Source organism: Coturnix japonica, chromosome 1 (genome assembly GCF_054131305.1).
Source record: "Coturnix japonica strain WE chromosome 1, WE-NBRP24, whole genome shotgun sequence".
NCBI classification, from domain to species: domain Eukaryota; kingdom Metazoa; phylum Chordata; class Aves; order Galliformes; family Phasianidae; genus Coturnix; species Coturnix japonica.
Genome location: NC_140663.1, coordinates 28,516,133 through 28,535,245, shown reverse-complemented (window position 1 = coordinate 28,535,245; position 19,113 = coordinate 28,516,133). Strand labels below are relative to the sequence as shown.

The 19,113-nt window shown below is 35.6% G+C and overlaps 1 protein-coding gene across 1 annotated transcript in view; it reads left to right on the top strand.

Annotated features, from left to right (window-relative positions):
* The window catches only part of LRIG3 (leucine rich repeats and immunoglobulin like domains 3), a 42,186-nt gene that overhangs the window by 4,505 nt on the left and 18,568 nt on the right, over positions 1 to 19,113 (top strand). The window contains exons 2-5 of the mRNA XM_015855211.3: positions 2,783 to 2,854; positions 3,093 to 3,167; positions 16,352 to 16,486; positions 17,172 to 17,315. Of these exons, the coding sequence (XP_015710697.2) occupies positions 2,783 to 2,854; positions 3,093 to 3,167; positions 16,352 to 16,486; positions 17,172 to 17,315 (426 nt within the window). The remainder of the gene's footprint in view (positions 1 to 2,782; positions 2,855 to 3,092; positions 3,168 to 16,351; positions 16,487 to 17,171; positions 17,316 to 19,113) is intronic.

Genomic DNA, 19,113 nt, shown 5'->3' with positions numbered 1-19,113 from the left:
TAGGTGAAATGAAGAAATGCAGGTTTTTAGGAGTAACGCTGAAACCTCTTTGTTAAAATAATCACTGATTCCTAAGTCTTTTCTAAAGCGTGAACAGCAGTAACAAATTAGGCACTAACTGCCATAACTTCACTAAACTTTGGCTGTTTATTTGCATAGTTCATATAATCCCTACAGACTAAAGCCAAATACTGGGTTAATTTTAAGAGTAAAAATCGTCTCTGCTCTGTCTGCTTTAAGGGAACGAGTTAGATTCCCATCACTAATATAACATATGTCTTTGTTACAGTGTATTTTTTCATCTAAGAAGTCTGTATGAGAATCCTTAATCTGTACAGCTGGTGTCTTCAAATGCTAACAAATGGATTTTTTTGAAGTCTATGGCCAGACAAATGTTTGCACTAGACTTTCAAGCAGTGAAAGATGCAATCCTCTAACTCAAGTGTGGTTAACCTCATTTACAGGAGAACTCAAAATCATAGTGATGAAACTAACATTTGTGGCTTCTTGCAAATGTTAGCACTATACTGGTTTTCCATCTTTTAAGAGGAAAATCTTTAGGAGTTTAGGCACCTGGAAGAAGACACAGGTGTACAACGTCAGGTGTGCAAAACCTGAGCTGGATCCCAGAAATCATCCCTCTGTGGCCACTTGCATGTGGTGGAGGGTGTGTCTCTTCTCTGGGGCCTCCCCCAGCACTTGCCCCCACCTTTTTTTTTGTGCTGCAAAAATGTATGCCACACCTGCAGTTCTTTCATGCAGGTTGCTATGGGCACCAATTTAGGAAACCCAGCAGAAGCACCCCAGAGCTCTGGGCCTGATCATTGCTGTTTGTAATGCACATGTATGACTGGGATAAATTTTAGCAATTTCTTTCTTTCTTTTTTTTTTTTTTTTTTTTTTTAATCTTTATTTTTTAAGTCAGTCTGGTTCAGAAACATCAAAACAGAGGTGAGGATTGTCTTTCTAACTTGGGAAGTGAGTTACGTGAGTCTGTCAGTTGTGGGGTGTTTTTTGTTTTTTTTTTTGTCAGTGAAGAGCAAGAGCCTGCATGCCATGCTTGTAACAGTCTGCACCAGCAGAGGAGAACTACTGCCTCTTTCATGCCACCCACCATTAGGTTTCCATTTGTTAAGTAGGCATCAGTGTGTGTCAGTGGGTACAGGTTTGTCAGCATGGAGAAATTCATTGACACCTTTGCTTTGTATGTGTTTACGTATCAGATGCCATTTTGTCAGACTGGCCATCTGCTGGTATCACGGTAACAAAATGTAACTTAATATTGGCGGGAAGGTTCAACCTCTGCTACTGTACTGTCTGCATCTGCTTTTGATGCTGTGGGCGAAAAATAGGAGGCATTACTTTTAGAACAGCCCACGTATCATGATCAGGCATGTTGTTGAGTGTTTAAGATCCAGTGCTCAATTAGCATGGGAAAAAAGTGTTAAGTGTGAGAAATGTTTATGCCCTTTAGCCAGATGCTGAAGTTGCTTGCTGCTGAAGTGCACTGATGCAATTCTTTGTGGGCCTGCATTGCAAACTCTCAGTTACATAAGATTAGGAGTTCCTTAAAAACAGTGGAGCTTGTGTTATAAACTAACTGTTATAATGTACAGCAAGCACTTTGCAGACAGCTGTATCACTGCAGATAAGATAGTGACAAAGAGTAGGAACTTGCAGGTTGTGGTGGGTGGATGACTAAAAAGGGGGGAGGCCTTCAACACAGCTATCTCTGGTAATGAGGCCAGCTGGAAATGCTTGGGCTAATCTCTACAAGTTTGAGTTTCTGTAATCAGCTTCTCTGCCTTCTATTGTGCAGTTGTTCTCTTATTTCCGTTATGTTTTCAGTATTTGTGAGACCACAGAAAAATGTTTCTTAGGACTGTATTTCTTGATGATTTCCAGTGGTCAGGAGGATGTACAGTGAAGATGCACAGTATCTGTAGGGAAATGAATTTCTTGGCAATGGTCAAGGAAGTGTGTTGCATTCTTAGTATCCTAGCAAGCACCCTTGTCTGCAAAAGCACTAACAAGGTTTGTTGTAAACTGCATCAAATTATATTTTGGGTTCTTCAGTGTAGAGCGGTAGAAGCTGAGTGCTAGAGCTACTTCAGGTGCATTTAAATGCAATATTAATGTGAATAATACACAAACTTCTTAAAATTCAAAGTAGATTTATGCCTTCTTGTGTATATTTTCTTCTGATACTACTTAAGGACTATGCTAGATTTGCTTTTGCAGGCCCTGTATTGTGTGAAAATAGAATTGAGATTGATGTACAGTCCTCATTGTGTAGCTGAGGTTTCTGAGCTGCTTTAAAGAAGCAAGCAGGAAAAGTGGAATGGTACAGATACGGTAATCAATTCAAGATTGAGGTGGCAATGAGCCTTGGTTTATGAATTTTCCTAGTAGTCAACCACATGCTTTAGCCAGATCTTTCCATGGGAAGGGAGGGAGGATGATGTACATAAGTTACCACGCTGAAATGTTTGTCATCCATATTAAACACTTGAAGATATACGCACGCACAAAACCCCAAATGAACAATTATTTTCAATTGTTCAGGAAATTATTTGACACTGTCAAAGAATGTGATCAAAGTATTTGCATTTATTTGTACCTTGCACATTTAAGTGAGTTTGTATTCTAATTTTACTAACATTAAACAAATAATTTTGTGTACTTGGAAACAAATGGTAACATATTCCTAATTGTGATTGTCTCGATTTATTCAACAGTCTACGGCAAAACTGACGGGTTGTTTATTTTTGTAACCTCACAGGGATCTCAGTCACAACAAATTATCTTCAATCAAGGCCAATTTCTTGGATCACCTTCATAGTCTTCGGGAAGTGTAAGTTCATTTGTCTTAATTAAAAAATAAAAAATAAAAAAGAGGTGGTTTGTATAGGCTAATTGTACTGCAGAGGTATCAGTACCCAGGGAAAACTGGTTGGCAAAGATGTTAGTTATTCTGAAATCTTGTATTAAACTGGAATTAATTTCAAATTTTGACACTGTTCAGGAATTTAGGAAATCCTATGATGTACTTCTGACTTACTTCAACATTAATTTTATTTTTATATTAATAGGAAGTTGAACAACAATGAACTGGAGATCATTCCAAATCTGGGACCAGTCTCTGCAAATATAACTCTTCTCTCTTTGTAAGTAGATCCTATTCTTGTCCCTAGTTAGTGGAACTAACTGCAGAATTAGTAGAAATAGGTGCATTACAGAGATTAAAGTAAAATAATTGGAAATAGAGCGGTTTGTGGTTAGGAAGTTGATTATGTCATGTTATTTTGCAGGTTGTTTAAAATGTGTATAATTAAGCTTAATCCTTATAGTTTTTATACTTCCCTCAGATACAAAGACTGTATTAGAATTAATTTATGTTGTGGTAGTGCTGAGAAGCCTCAGCTCTCTTGTCCTGGGCACTGAACAAACATTAGTAAATGCTCTGAAGTCTGCACTGTACAAGTTTGTATAACAAGAGTTATACTCTACTGTTATACATTTTGGCTGAAATCCCAATTGCATTAAATCATGACAGAATTCCATTAATTTCAGTGGGCAATGTAGGGAAATCCCCTTGACGTGCAGCTTCAGGACAATTATCTATGTTAAAAGATGTTGTACCAGTCTCTTTAGAGTGTATTTTCGAGGCCACTTCTGTATGTAGCATAAAACTGTGGTTGTAGTTGTGACACACAGTTAAGTCCATATTCATTATTTTGTCTAAAATATGTTATTGGGTTACTTCATGTGGCATCTGTAATATGGGTGTAAAATTGTAAAAGGCATATAGGGCCCCAAAACAAAACGCTTGATTTTAGAGGAAATCTGAAATCTGTTTAATTTGTTCTTCTCCCTCTCCACCACATAGTATGGTCTTTCTATGATGCTGAAAAAAAAATCTTGCTATCTTACTCTAAAGGGGAAGTGAAAAAGGACATGTTTTGATATGTGGGACTTGGGTTTTATCAGTGGGAATCTAAAGTGTTTAAACCTAGTAATATGTAGCCCTCTGGCCAAATCCTACTCTTGAATACAAATTGCAAGTTACCTTTCATGAAGAAGCCTGAAGGGTTAAAACAATACCGTAAACTTCAGAAAGCTGTTCAGTTAATTAAATTGATCACTATTCAATTGCTTACATCTGGTGATTTATAGGGGTTTGTTTTTACTCTAGACCCAGGTCAGCTAAGTCAGCTGGTGCAGCCGCTGTGTCTGGACTGTTCTGTTTGAATAAGAACTAAGTGACATTTGATACTGATGTGGTTTCTTACAAATCAGGATCAGAAAAGAATGAAAGAAAAAGCAGATGGTGTTTGACTAATAACTGTTTAATTTAAGCATGTCATCTATTACTATTTTGCGGTAGAGTTGACGTGACTTTTACACTAGCATAGGATTCTGTAGTTTAAGCATCTCATTGATTTAAAGAATGTATTTCTTTAATAATAATAATATAAAAAAAGTTAAGGTTCCCTTTGCCACAAAGTTGTAAGTATTAACATAATAAAAGTATATGATATTCTCCTGTCTTACCCATGATGAATTCAAAATTAAGAGTTTGTCCTTAGATCTGTAGTCCTTCTCCTGGAAGTGCAACTAGTTTAGATGGATGTATAGTCATCATTCTTTAACTTTGCAAAGATTTTTTGTTCTCCTTTGAAAGAATCAAAATTGTTCAATACTGGATTGGTTGTTCCGTATCCTGAAGTCACTAGCTTGGTTCATTCATCCGCATGATCTGTTCTCTGTACTTTATTTTATACTGATACTTACAAAATACAAAAAGAAAACCAAACAAACAAACAAAAAAAATTCTGGGTGTTATATTAGCAGTGCAGTTTAAGTTGGTCTGGTTTAGTGCTAGCTTGTTCTCTTTTAATTTCAGTTACTTCTGTTTGATGTTGTGTGATTATTGAAAGTAGGTATGCTCCAGTTGAGGTTTAATATCGATTGTATGTCCACTGTAAAAATTCATTCAGATTAATGTGCTAGTACTAATTCCTCAAGTAATTTATGATTGTGTGTAATCGTTAATAAGTAAAATTTTTTCTTATCAGAATGTATGTAGGCAGAACAGATAATTAGAGTGGTATTGCACTGTTCCAAAAATAAACCATCATGTTCCTTTTGCAAAGGTTTCTCTTTCAAACATCTTACAGATTAGAAATTATTTACGTAGAAAGATGTTCAGTCTAATTTTTACAACAGGAGATACAAATAAAGCAGAATAAGCATGCAGCAATTGTCTGATATAGAAATATATGTAATAAACTAATATAATAGATATGCACATATCTTGATCTGATGGGTTATTTTAGAAGTGAAAAGATATGTTCACTAATTGGAGAGGTTGAATCAAACTGCTAATATATATCTAAATCATGCAAAGAAAACACATATGGAACAATTATAATTTTTCAAACCACTTTTAAAAGAATAATTGTTTTTTGTATATACTTCTGTATCTTTATGCAGTCTTCAACTTTCATAATGAAAAGAGGCTGTGGAACCCTTCCAAAACAAACTACTGGTTCCTTGTTGAGTCTTTGTTCTGAATTTGAAATAAAAGCAGAAAGAAGGCTGCTAGTCTTGGGGAACTTGATTTGATTACATTCCTTACACATCTGTTAATTGCTGTCAGTTGAAAAGCCAGTTGTTTTTTTCCAAGGAGTCTTCAAGGAATGCTGTGGAATGGCCTCCCTTTGGGGCAAAATCTTCATGGGGGAAAAAAAGTTTTTAACCAATAAAGTGGAAAAATTCTTCCAAATAATCATAAGCTGATCAGTGGAGACTTAGAATTTTACTTCTTTTGTGAGAATTTTCTTTCTTTGCAGAGGAAATTACACGGATTATATGTCTACAGTGGATAAATAATACTGTAGGTATCTCCATACAGCACCATATGTCTAAATCTTTTGAGCAGTATAAACAAGCATGGGTGGATTGTCATGCTAGTGTAGTTTCTATTTCTGGATCTACCTCATTTATAACTATCTAATGGATATTTAGCTTAGATATTTTCATACTGCTGAATTACATATGGTAAAACATACCTGGAGCAATAGATGTTCCTGGTCTTGTGGTTGAAGTCTGTCAGTAATGTTAATCAGTGGTGCCAACAACTTGTTTTCCCTGGATATGAGCAGAGAGTTGAACACAAGGAGAAGGAAGGGTATCAAGCAGATCCCCCTCCTCCCCCTTCCCCACCAGCACCCTGGAAAGATATACATTCATGGGAAGGAATGCAGACTCAAATGCAGGTATACTCGTTACATGACTGGAGATGCAACTAACACTTCATTCATGTGATGAATATGTATTTTGTCTCATGTCTAGCAAATGTACTTGCACATGCCTGTTTTACAGCGATGTTTCTTGGAAAGGTCTGATAATATCTTTCAGCATGTTTGATCATTTAATTGACAATTCAGCTCTCCATTCTCCCTAGATACCCAGCCATTTTCACTGGCTTCTGGGAGAGAGAGCAGAAAGTAGTTTATGAAGGCATAAAGAAAAAAGTTCAGCCATTTGCCAGAGATTTCCAGCTCCCCAATTGGACTAATAGCTGTAGTCAGCTGGCCAGGCCACCCATGTGCTGGAGAAAACAAGATTTTTTGAGGAATACTGTATTTCATAACTGGTAACTTAAAACTGCATAGTGTGTGGATCCACAGCAAAAGTTCTTCTTGTCTATTCCTGGACCTGAAACATTCCAAATCTCCTAAGTTGCATTTCTGAATTATTTTTAAAAAACAGTAAAATTGATGTAGAAATTTCTTTAAATGGTTGTACTAGTTTTGTATTAGAAAATTCTGCATTTATGGCACAAAAAAATAGTGGTTTTTTTTGTTTGTTTGTTTTTCCTCTATTATTTCTGGATTGATGGATCACTTTGTGTCAAGTAGAGAAATGAACATTTCTTCCAGGAGAAGCAGAAAATTCTGAATTGCTTCCAGTTCTAATGATATTAAAGAACATCTGAGATGTACCAGTCCTGTTCCATTGATCCTGAAAACCAACTGGAATCTGTGATACTGATACATGAGAATAAAAACCTTGTCTCTTAGGTTTATCATAGCTGTAAAATTTTGCATCTGGTTTGAATTTGGGCTCCTTAAACTCATACTCTAAATTGTGGAAGGGAGTTTTGAGTTAAGGTGTTCATTGTATGTGCTTGTGTAAAGGTAATATATAACTATACATCAAGTACATATCTACATGATGCTTTGGTGGTTGCAAGCTGTTAACGTTCAAAAACCTTGCCAGAACTTCTCACAGCGCATCACCTGGAAAAAGAACAAACAAACATATAAAAGCAATCAACAAACCAAACAAAATAAAATACAAGATCTGAGTTTATTGCAGTAGACGTGATGCCTTCTCCCATACTCTAGAGCTTTTGGGAAGATGTACATAACTGACATGACTTAAATAACTGTTTTCTGCAAATATGACTTTTATCTTTTAATCATTAATGCTGATAGTACAGATCAGACTTAAGTTGCAATTTCACGCAAGGCTGAAACTTCATCCAGCGTTGTCATTTTTTGTGTGTGTGTGCAAATGTGACGTGATAGGAAAGTGTGGATGTAGCGTGTGTTTTTAGGGTGCACTGAATGCTCAAGAAGTTATTCGGGTTAATAAAAATTACTCTGCTTGTAACCTGCTTTAATTACAAAAAATTGGAAACCTCTCAGTACAGTCAGTGATGAAGGACATTTAAAGATATTTGGGGGAAAGCTGTGCTACTGAAGATGAAGAAATGGATCGAAACTGAGTAATATAAGTGCATCACTCTTTTATAAAAGTCCCTTATGGACATTTGCCTACACATTCTACTTTACAAGTCCTCAGAAAATAATAACTAGTTTGTGTAATTAATGCTTTGTATGGAATAAAGACACTTAGTGATTTACAAATTCTGCAGCGTTGCTTAACATTTAGCTTTAGCATATGTGGTATAGGTAATGAACTCATGGTCCTTTATTTGTGGATTTAACACACACACACACACACACTGGACACCATCCAAACACAGCCAAACATACACAGTGGACACCATCCAAACACACACATGCACACGCGACACCATCCAAAATTGCCAGTGTGCTGTATTTCTGTGTCCTTCAGTGCTTTGGAAGATGGAAGGCTGTAGTCAGTGACTTTAGAGGGATGGTACAACTCTTGAGTATCCAGCCTCCATAACTAAATTTTATTGTTTTTATAAATATAAAAGTACTAGAATTAATATTAAAAACAAAAACAGAAAAACATGTTTCTCATTGCCCATGCATGCCAAAGTTTCTACTGTGTATAGTGAAATTCTAACATTAGGCTAGCTTTGAATGATGGAGTGCATTAAATAGTTAGGGATTTTATTTCTTGTTAAATAAAAATTATCCGTTTTAAAACTGTAGATACACGTGGAACAGGTGATTTAGATAGAAGTATTCCAGTAGCTTACATTCTAAAAACTACTCATGTTAATCAAGAAGACAAATAGTCAGTTTTAGTGAAGCCAGAGTAGAAAATACAATATTCATTTTTCAAATGTTACATTCATATATTGCTTGTATAATCTTTTTAAATAAAGAATGTGGGCTCTTTTCATGAGAGAACTGTTAACCCTTTAGGGCAGTTGAAGCAAGAAGGTTTGGTTTTGGGTTCTGCAGTAATGAACAACATTGGCCAGTGTGGAGGAGATTTTCTGTAATGTGTATGCTGGTCTGTTAAGTGCTGGGCTGAAACCACAGATCAGTCTTCTGAAGGCTTTCAACAACATTCAGTTTGCAGTGTCTTTATATTGGTATATTCCAAGTCAAACTGCATTGGCTTTGAAGGCCCGTGCAGTCCTGCGTCCTGTATGCTTAAAATATTAATGAACAAAAAATTACTAACAGAAATACTGCTCAGGATATGCCATGGGCCAGAAGTACTGGGAAGTTGCCAGTCTTAGTTGAGTGTGGGAATTATCTAATAAGTAAAATTGTTCCAACTTTAAATGTAGCTTTCTGATCAGCTATTTGAAAACGATTCTGACTAGTCAGTTTTTAATTTTAGGCCTTTGGTGTTCAAAGAACACTTTTGAGAAACAAAGCCGAAAGTGCTACTTGAAAAATTGAGAAAGTGCAAAATCATCCTCTTCAAAGAGAAAATAAATCAACAAGGTTATCTAAGCCATGAAAAATAATTTAAAATTTCAGAGCTGGTTTATACAGCATGGTAGACATTAAATTTGCATATCTTCTCCAGTGGGTCAGATCAGTAACAAGTAGAACCAGCCCTTCAGAGAACGCACTTTTGAGGGGCAGCAATTGAACATACGCTTGTAGATTTTCATTGTTATTAATTAATGCATGCAATCTCATCCTGACTGATTAATCAACATATAGCATAAATACTTATATAACTTTGTGCACAAATGTAGCTACTGAGGAAAAGTAGTGTATTATTTAGAAGTGATCTTATTTTAATATTGTGTGCACATTTCTGTTCAAAATAAGAAAATGTATATAAAAATTTGGCTTGATATAAGGGGCGTTGTAGATCATGCTTCAAGTAGTTATCTTGAGAAGTAAAATTTGATTAGTTGAAGTGAACATGCAAAATATCTTATACATCTGCTCAACTGCCAATGTAGAAGTAGAGCAATGATTTGCATAGTTTGGTTGTACCTCAACTAGAACCACTTCTGCAAAGTGCTTTTGGTAAATACATGTTTTTTTCATAATTGTTATTTGCAAGATTATTTGGAATGGATGTAGGAATGATAAATCTGTCTTCTTGCAGTAGATTGGGAATGACAGCTGTGTTTAAAATCCAGAAGAAAGCTGTCTTGGTTTGTATTTAGTAAGATATAGTCATAAGAAGGAAGTTCAGACACCACTCTTGAGAATTAAAGCTTATATTCAGTAGGAGTGGATGCCTTTCCCTTCTGTGCTTGCCAGAGAAAAGTGGTATTGTGTGTTTATAAAGCCAGCATACTAAACTGTAGTCTGGTTCCCAATATTAAGAAAATTTTGGTCAAATATTTTACATCCTTGTCATCTCTTCAGTTACCGCTTTATTATGGGAAGGATTAAGATTTGGATGCTGCCTGGAAGAGTTTGTTTTGAAGAAGGATTGAAAGAAAGGGCAGAGGAATGCCAGACTGACCTTCAGGCATAAGGCAACTTGGAGAAAGTCCCAAAAATGAGAGTGGTGGTAAACCATGTGTGACTTGGGCTGAAGTTGTGAGCAAAAAACTAGAGCAGAAAACTTACTGGAATTAGTTTCTGCAGTCTGACATTTGGTGTGGAGACTAAGAAGAAGTAAATGAAAGAATTTGAAAAGGAACCTGTCTTAGTCAGACTTGCAGACGTGGAAACTAGATTTTTATGACAGCAATTTAGATTGAGTGCAGGGAACGGGTAGAAATATCTGGAAACCCAGAGATTGCTGTAGCAGAAATATAGAGTCTAGATAAATACTTTTGCAAAGAGAATGGAAATTAGTGCAAATTTTATGAACTATTTGCAGTGGGGAAAAAAAAAAAAAAACGGCATGATTTTCTGATCAACAGTATTAAAGATTAATTGAAAAGAATAATTATGGTTCAGAAAAGCAGAGAATACTATTCCCATGTGACAAAGTAGAAGAATGGTAGGCTTAATTCATCATGAGAGAGATGTGATGTTTTGTGAGACAGACAGCACAGGGAACAAGATAAGTTGGAATGATGTTAAAATGCCAGACATCATAAGGACTAGATTTTGAGCGTAGAGCTGTGGTAGATGGTTATTGCAGGGGAGGAGTATTACGTGGTGACTCAGCATCTTGAATGAAGTACAAGTGGACAGGGAGAAGATCCCTCAACTTGTTGCAGACAGTTGAGGTTAAGAGTAGGTCTAGAAGAGTTTGAAGTTTGATTTGAAGCGCCTAGGCTTCAGTCTGCACCCTCCAAGAGTTGGCTCTATTTTAAACAAATCTAAAAAAAAAACAAAACAAAAACAACCAAACATATTTTTAATTTATAAGTTCATAAATCAGATTAAAAATATGATTTATAAAATTGGAGGGTTTTATGCTGTGTTTAATCTGGGCCGTGACTACAGTTGTTTAAGATTTTAGCATTAAATGACAGTCATGGAGTGCACTGGGCCTGCAGTGGGTTATTATTTCTGTGATCAGCTTCTGCTGAAATAGCTGTATTCTCATTGTTTATGTTTACCTTCATTAAAGTAGTGAACTTATGTGTTCAGTTGACCATCACATGCAAAGTAATGTATGATTATTTTGGAAAGGTCAAAAAGTGGAATGGGAAACAGACTCCGGAGTGTAAAGAAAACAGTTTGAAAGGAAAAATTTAGTTATTTATATTGGTATTATGGCTGGAATCAAGAAATAATTGCTTTGAAAGTATTAAGTGCTTGGAGGTTTGGATTTGCTGCTGTCTACTTTCTAATCATTAAATGATCTCTGAATCTTAGAGTAACTTCATTCTACATGTTTTTCTCCTCCTTTGTACAGTTTATTTTAGGAAATGGTAAACCTTTGTCCAAGTTTTAGAGAAAGAATCAGTAGACTGTAGACTTCACAAGTCTTGGTTTTATACTTTAAGACTATATACCACAAAAAGCAGAAAAAAACATCTGACCTGAAAAAACAGTGATGGACAAGAATTGTGGTATGAAAGAGACCTTCAAAAGAAAGAACAGCTACTTGTTTCAAGGAATGCCTGTAGCCTCTGTGTGAACTGGACAGCAGACTTTTGTAGACTTACCAGTAGGACTGCCAAGTAAACCTGGCTCTATATCTGATCATCATCTCAGAAATATTTCAAGTGAAACCTTTCTTCCTTCATCTCTAATTCTTGCAAAGATTCCAGAAACTGGAAGAACTTAATTCATTGGTTGTATTTGGTTTTGAGTGTGTAGTCCAATTAGTATTAGGGAGTTCTTAAAAAAGGAGTGTTAAGATTGACATCACAATTACAGAATTTTAAGTGATGTTACTGTTCATTAAAGTGTCACTAATTTTACTTGTCAACTGTGTAGTAATCAGAGAAAAAAATGTTCTTTTTTTTCTCTCTTTCTTATTATAGAAATTACTGAGACTATTTCTTGTAGTATATACTAGTTAAGTTCTCATTCTAAAAAGCCACAACACAGGAGTCTTCCATCACTTGCCAACTATTACAGTCTCAGTCTTTTATCCTTACTATCAATTATTTTCTTTCTTTCTGCTAAATTTTTCTACCGCTCAGTGTCTCCACATGATTGTTTCACAAGATAGCTCCAAAAGTCTGGAGGAGTTTGAGAAAAATGTGCAAGTAGCAAATGTGACTGGAGTCATATGACACCAAGGGGTGAGTGGAAGGAAGAACAGGTTGAAGCAACCACAAAGATTGGAGACTGTGCCATAGTGTAATATAATGGAGATGACCATGTGTGTACTCGGATGGACATGAACGGTCACATCTACTTGGTCTGTGCTGACATGGCTGCCTCCAAGCCAGTTCTAATCTTAAAGGTGTGTACTAGAAGATGGTCAGCTAAGCATTTGTGAACCCCAGCATCTCAGTGTCATGGCTTCAGCATTGCTCAGAAAGATGTATCTAGCCCTAGCAAAATGCTTTTTTCTCCTTATATATCTTCTTAATATTTAGCAAGTGACCAAGAGACTTCACCATGATTGATTTGCTTGTTCCTAATGCAAATTTAATATGTTCTGCCTTTAGTGGACTAGGTGAGGAACAAGAGATAGTCCAGAATCACAAAGGTGTTAAAGCAGAATTGTATACAATTTTGGAAAACAGATAACTCTCCAAAGTTGTCTTTTTGGACAATTGTTTTTTCTCACTTTGTTCCATCTGCAGACTGAGACATGTGCTCCTTTTTAGGATTATGATTCAGGATTAAAGACAAAGAGGCTCTCGTAACACAGCAGATCCAGATCTACTTGGAGGGAAGTTATCCTTCAGAGGGGAAGTGCAAGAATGTATATATATATTTTTTGTAGTGGGCTTTTCTTAGAAGCAAGCACTTCAGATCTAGAGATGCAATTTCTGTATTATAAGATCAGAGCAATGAAGTTCCATTTTTAAGCTTATGTAGATACTTCTTTGAGATATAAAATGCTGTGTATTGGCAATCTTTATTGAGATATATAATCTTATTACCTCACATCTTAAAAACAGATCTCCCAGTACATAAGAACTGTGTCTAAGTAGTGTTAACTAGGTCCTTAACAAAATGGATGTGGCAATTGCTGTCCTGCTTTGTATTTCCCTAGAGGCAAGGAAAGTACAAGCCAATATGTCAGATATGTTGTAGCTGTTGTTTATATTGAATGAATCTTGAGATCATGATTGATGGGATTGTTATAAATGTTTTGACCTACTGGTGTGTCTAAAGTCATGAATTCAGAAAGGAAAAGCCAGTGTTTCTCATACCCTAATGAAAAACTAATATTCTGTCTTAAGATGCTATTCACTCAGGCTTATGTGAAAATAATTAAATCAATTTATGTGCACAGTATTTTGGAGGGGTTGGTTGTTTTTTTTCTCTTTATGACCTGAAAGTCAGGGTGTAGACAGTTGAATAGCAAGATATGTACTCAAATTAAAGTGAATATTTTGGTGGGTTTGACTGTGTTCCTCAGTAGTCTTTCTTCTTCATGTGCACCAGGAAAAGATATAAAGAAGTTGCATGTTCTTGCACATGGAGAAATTGTGATCTGTTTGCCATTGGCATATTTCTGTGAGAACTTGATGCACTGGTTGACTTGTAAAGGAAATCCCTGCTTGCTTTAATTTTCCCTTCAGGATCTGCAAAATGAAACTGGTGCAGCATGTGGAACTTCTTTTGTCTGAACACAGTGGTTACAGCAACTGTACTTTTTTTTCAGAGTGAACAAACTCATATTGTTGTGCCAAGTTAGGGGATATTCTTTTGATCTGTTGTAACAGACAAGGTTGCATTTTCAGTCACATCTTTTTAAGTAGTTTTGATACTTATTTGGAACTTATAAAGAAGTGGAAATGATATTTATTTGAATTTCTTAAAGGATGTTGTGAAGAAAAAGTCAAATTGGAAGTAGACTTTCACTTTAACTAGAGCTGAACCTTAAAACTTGGAGATTTGTCCAGTGCTGGGTAATTATGGTGTTTGAATTTTTTTTAAGTGAAAACTGGATTAGGAGGCTGGAGCAGTAAGGAGTGAAGCATTTAGGCATTTTGCATTTGAGTAGCTTCCACAAATACAAAGAGGCAAGAAGGCATGGTGGGGGCTCATTTGATTTTCATTGTGAGATGAAGTAGGACTTTGATGTGGACCTCTGTTTTGGTGAATGAAAGAAGTTACTTTCTCCCTATGACATGACCTTATCATATCTGAAAAAGAACAATCACTGAAACAAATAAGCTGATTCTTTGTTTATTTGTATTTTTTTATTGTAATCTGCCCTACATCTAATAATTTGCCAGTTAGTTTAAGGACTAATATGAAGGCTGCAAAAGACTTTTATTCAGTTCCATTAGGTCCAACTCAACTTTGTCATACAGAGGCTATTATCCTGCCAGTTGTGAGGAATTTCTGTTTTATGAAGCAATATTGACACAAAGAGAGCACTGTGTAAGCTGCGTCTGTAAGTGAACACTTTCACACTGCAATTTAGGAGGCGTGCAGTTCAGGAAATTGCTGGCTTCTGCTGGAGCACACTTTTACTGCAAGGAAAATTTTATTCGTCACTCAAGTAATTGGCAGTTTTAATACCTTGTTAGTAATTACCTTATAAACAAACTAATGCATAAAGGCAACTCTGTGACTTGTTATCTAATGCACAGTCTCGTTTGGACAGTGGAACTGACACATCATGGTATTTGTTGTTGTTATTTTTTTTTTAATTAAAGTAATTTGTTTCGATTTATTATAAAAACTTACTGTTAAGAGGTTGTTTGTTGTTTTTGTTGTTTCTAAATAATAGTGTTACTCTACCAGACAGCCTGAGAAATTAAACATGATACAAGAGCAGCATTGGAGGAGTTGTAAGATCACTTATCCGTTCCCGTATGCGGTCAGAAGGCCCATTAATCTAACTTACGGTTCAATTTTTGTGTCAGAATTTTTTTGTCTTTAGTAGTAATCCTTCCCTTGCTTACGTGAGTGTTGCCCATGCCATCCTAAGTGTATGGCTTACTGTGTGCAGAGCAACTATTTCTAATAAAGGCAAACACTTTCCAGAAAAAACACTTTTGTTGATAGTTTAACCTGAAATTGCCTTTGCCTTCAATCTCTGGAAGCTGAAGAGAGCACCTAAATTTTCATCATTCATCTTCCTAGGAACAAAATGTACCACAGCCAGAACTGACTTGAACTTAGAACGTAACAAGGATCGTTTTGGGTTGCATTCACTTAATTAATCATGTACTTTTTCCCCCTGTGTACCATTAGCCCCAACAAATAAATCTATTCACTTTGCTGATGTACGTGTGTGATTATAGAACCAGGACAAAAACTATGGTAGTTTCTGAGCGTGAACATGAAATACTATTGCTAGAAAAAGTACGTTTAATTGGAAGTGAAAGTAGAGATGTTTCTTAGAGCAGACTAGGATAGTCTTCAAATAGTTGTAAATTTTTTATTGTAGAATTGAATGTGATGCTTAGCTGAAATCTGACCAAAAAAGAAGACCAGACCCTCTGTCAGGAGTTATGAGAAGCACAAATTTTATTCTTTGCTAACACAGTTGAAAAATTTGCAGGATAAAAATACTAGATCTAATTGTAGTATTAAAGAACATTTTTTTCTGGGGGGAGTGCACTGTCATCAATCTCACAATCTCCGTCTTTATGGAAATTTAGCTTGAATTTCATGCTGTAGGAGTTCTCAGAAAAACAAAGCAGAATGTCTGAGTACTGTTGAGTTAGTTTGACTAAAATAAAAAGCAACTATGACCTGATTTCATTGCAATATTGTGACATACTATATTCAATGCAAATAACATATATCTACATTTCAGAGATTAATGAATGTAGGGTTTTGTGTTCCATTTTAACATTTTAAAAGCAATGAAATGCTTTTGGATTATAATACTTCTTCCTCTTCCCCCCCCCACACTCCCATTTGCTGGGAAAATGTTTCAAGAAATCAAGAAATGCTGATGACTGCATTTGCTCAGAACATTCTAGTTTGTATTTCAAGAAAACTAGAAATTAATGCTCTGCCTATAGAACAAGCAGGGAAATTAAGTACTAATTTTGGCAGTGACGCCTAGTTAACAAGTGTTTGCTCTGGAAATGACTTTTTTTTTTTTTTTTTTTTTTTTTTAAATTTCTATCATTACATTTCAGGACCACTAATAAGATTGCCAACATCTTATCTGAACATCTGAAACCATTTCAGAGTTTAGAAACTTTGGATTTGAGCAACAACAACATATCCGAGCTAAAAATGTCATCATTTCCTTCTTTACAGCTCAAGTATCTGTAAGTAAAACCTAGCATTGCATTTTCTTTTCTATTTTTTTTTTTATTATTATTATTTTTATTTTTAAGGTTACTTTCAAAAAATCTTTATGGCAAACTTAGACTGGCAACTGTATGTTGAAGCACAAAATATATGTTAATCAGACGGTCAATAAATGTTCCTACTTTTAACCATTGTTCTTAACCTAAGTTGCAGACTTGAATATAGCGGTTGCTGCATTGAACTGTTTTAATTTATAGTGAAGGACATTATCTTGAGATTAAATGAATAGATGTGTCTCCCTTGAGAGAAAAAATATGTAGTAAAATGAATTTAAGTTCTGGGTGCCAGTCTAGTCTTGAGTTGCATGAAGTTCTGTAGACCTTGTTGAACTTACCCTAATGTTTTTTATAGTAGTACTGCCAAGACAGAGCTATACTGTGAAGAAAGTAATGGAGCTGCAACATACTATATTTTGGCAACATGCTGTCTTTTGCCAATAATATGGTCTTGCAGAACAGAAAAAATATTGGTGGCAAAATACTATTTGACTGTAGACTGAGTTGTCAAGAGCTTTGATTAATGCGAATAATGAAATTTAATTTATCACAGTATATGCAGACTGAGAGCTCTATGTTTCACTACTTGGTATTAAAATTTTATTAAATAACTGTAAATTTAACCTTCTAGACATTGTTTCAACAGGTACATTAACAGTAACCGAATAACCTCCTTGGAGCCTGGTACCTTTGACAATTTGTCTACCACACTTCAAGTATTGAAACTGAACAGGAACAGAATTTCAGCAATCCCTCAAAAGATGTTTAAACTTTCCCATCTGCAGCACCTGTAAGTGCAACCTACAATTGACTAATTGTTTTCAGGTTTTCTAAGCACTGGTAGTGCTTGAACTTTAGCCTTTAATTAAAGCAGATGCAGAGTGAGACAGGCACAGAAAACATTACTGCAACCCTTACCAATTGCAGCTTTATACTGAACAAAACCGGTCTTATATATTGGTGAGATATGAATAGTCTTTGTGTTTAAATTTGTCTGCCTATTAATAGGGGGGAAAAAAGAAAAAAAAGAAAAAAAAAAAAAAAGGTTAATAGCAAATAGCATTATTTATGTAAAATAAGCATTGGAAAAATTAAGAAATGAAGTAGACTTATCACTCACTACATCAGTCTCTTAGTATGTTTGTAGAAGTATAGAATCATTTAGAATCACTGAATCACTTAGGTTGGTAAAGACCTTTACGATCATCATATTCAAACGTTATGGTGACATAAAGGGAATTAATTTGCTTTTGAAAGGTATGACAATAAACATTATGCTTGAGTAAGTAGAATTTCATGAGTTTCACTGATATTATATGGTCTACAACTATTTTACTTAATAAATAATAAATATAGCTACTGAATATGAATGAATATGGGGAAATATATTCCCAAAAGATGGGACTCTTTTGGAAATCTTGAAAAGTATGATAAGTTGACAAGAGGATGGTCTAGGACTTCACTTTGTTAAATGCCAAGTAATTATTTTCCACACTAAACAGGCAAGACAAACTGTTAGATTATTTTTGAAAGGAAAAAGCCCTAAAAACAGTGAAATGTTAGGATGCTTGATACAAATGGGAACTGTGACTATGTCTTTCCTGTGCACAGAGGAAATGTATGAGCTAAACCTCAACAGACGAGTGTGAGCACAATAACACTATCTGATGAAGAAAATTCTCAGCTACAAAACACTATTTTTCAACAGTCACCATCCTTAGCTATGCATTTTCTTCAGCTACGAGCAATCTGCATGCTGTGCTCATAAAAATCTTCATGAGCAAGGGTGACCCACCAGCACCATCATCACTGTGGAGATGCACCACCCACCATCTCCCTGTGCTCATATCCACTGTTTGAGCTCCATAAACATTCATCAAGTGTGCATGAATAGCAAGGGTGCTATTCATGCCATTCTTTGAGGCTGCCCCTCTGCTGCCATCTGTTGCACAGCAACAAAGTTGAACTGAATAGTAGTGGGAAGGTTAAGCCTCTACTGCCATGCCACATGTCCACCTCAAATGTTGTGTACCAACATTATGAAATAGGAGGCATTGCACTTGGAGCAGCCTTCACATGTTATCACTTGAATAATGTATTCAGAGAAGGAGTGGGGAAGAAATAAAGACTGTTCTCACTGAATGGTCTTTACAACTTAGGGATTTTTAAACATATGAAAGGAAGAGGCGGGGTTTATATTAGGTATTTGTTATCAGAATAGAGTTTGTATCAGGGCAGCTGAGAGGGCAGCTGAAGTCTTAGAAGGCTGAGACTGAATAATAATTGCATAATACCATAGCTATATAGTAATGAGTATGGATAAATAATTATTTTATTTAGGTTTTTGTTTCTCTGAGCAAAGTGACTTTTGGAAGGAGAAGATTCTTCTTGGTTGCATGGGATGATGGGATGCAGGCTGATAAATCAAAGATCTTTTTGGAGGGGCAAATTATCACTCATTGCCATGAGGACCTTTTGTAGTACTGTCCAGTATTGTCACTTTTTACATCAGTTGTTTCTAATAAATAAACAAATGAAAATACAGCTATTAATTTAGCAAACAGTAGCTAGTTTAAAATCCACTGTTA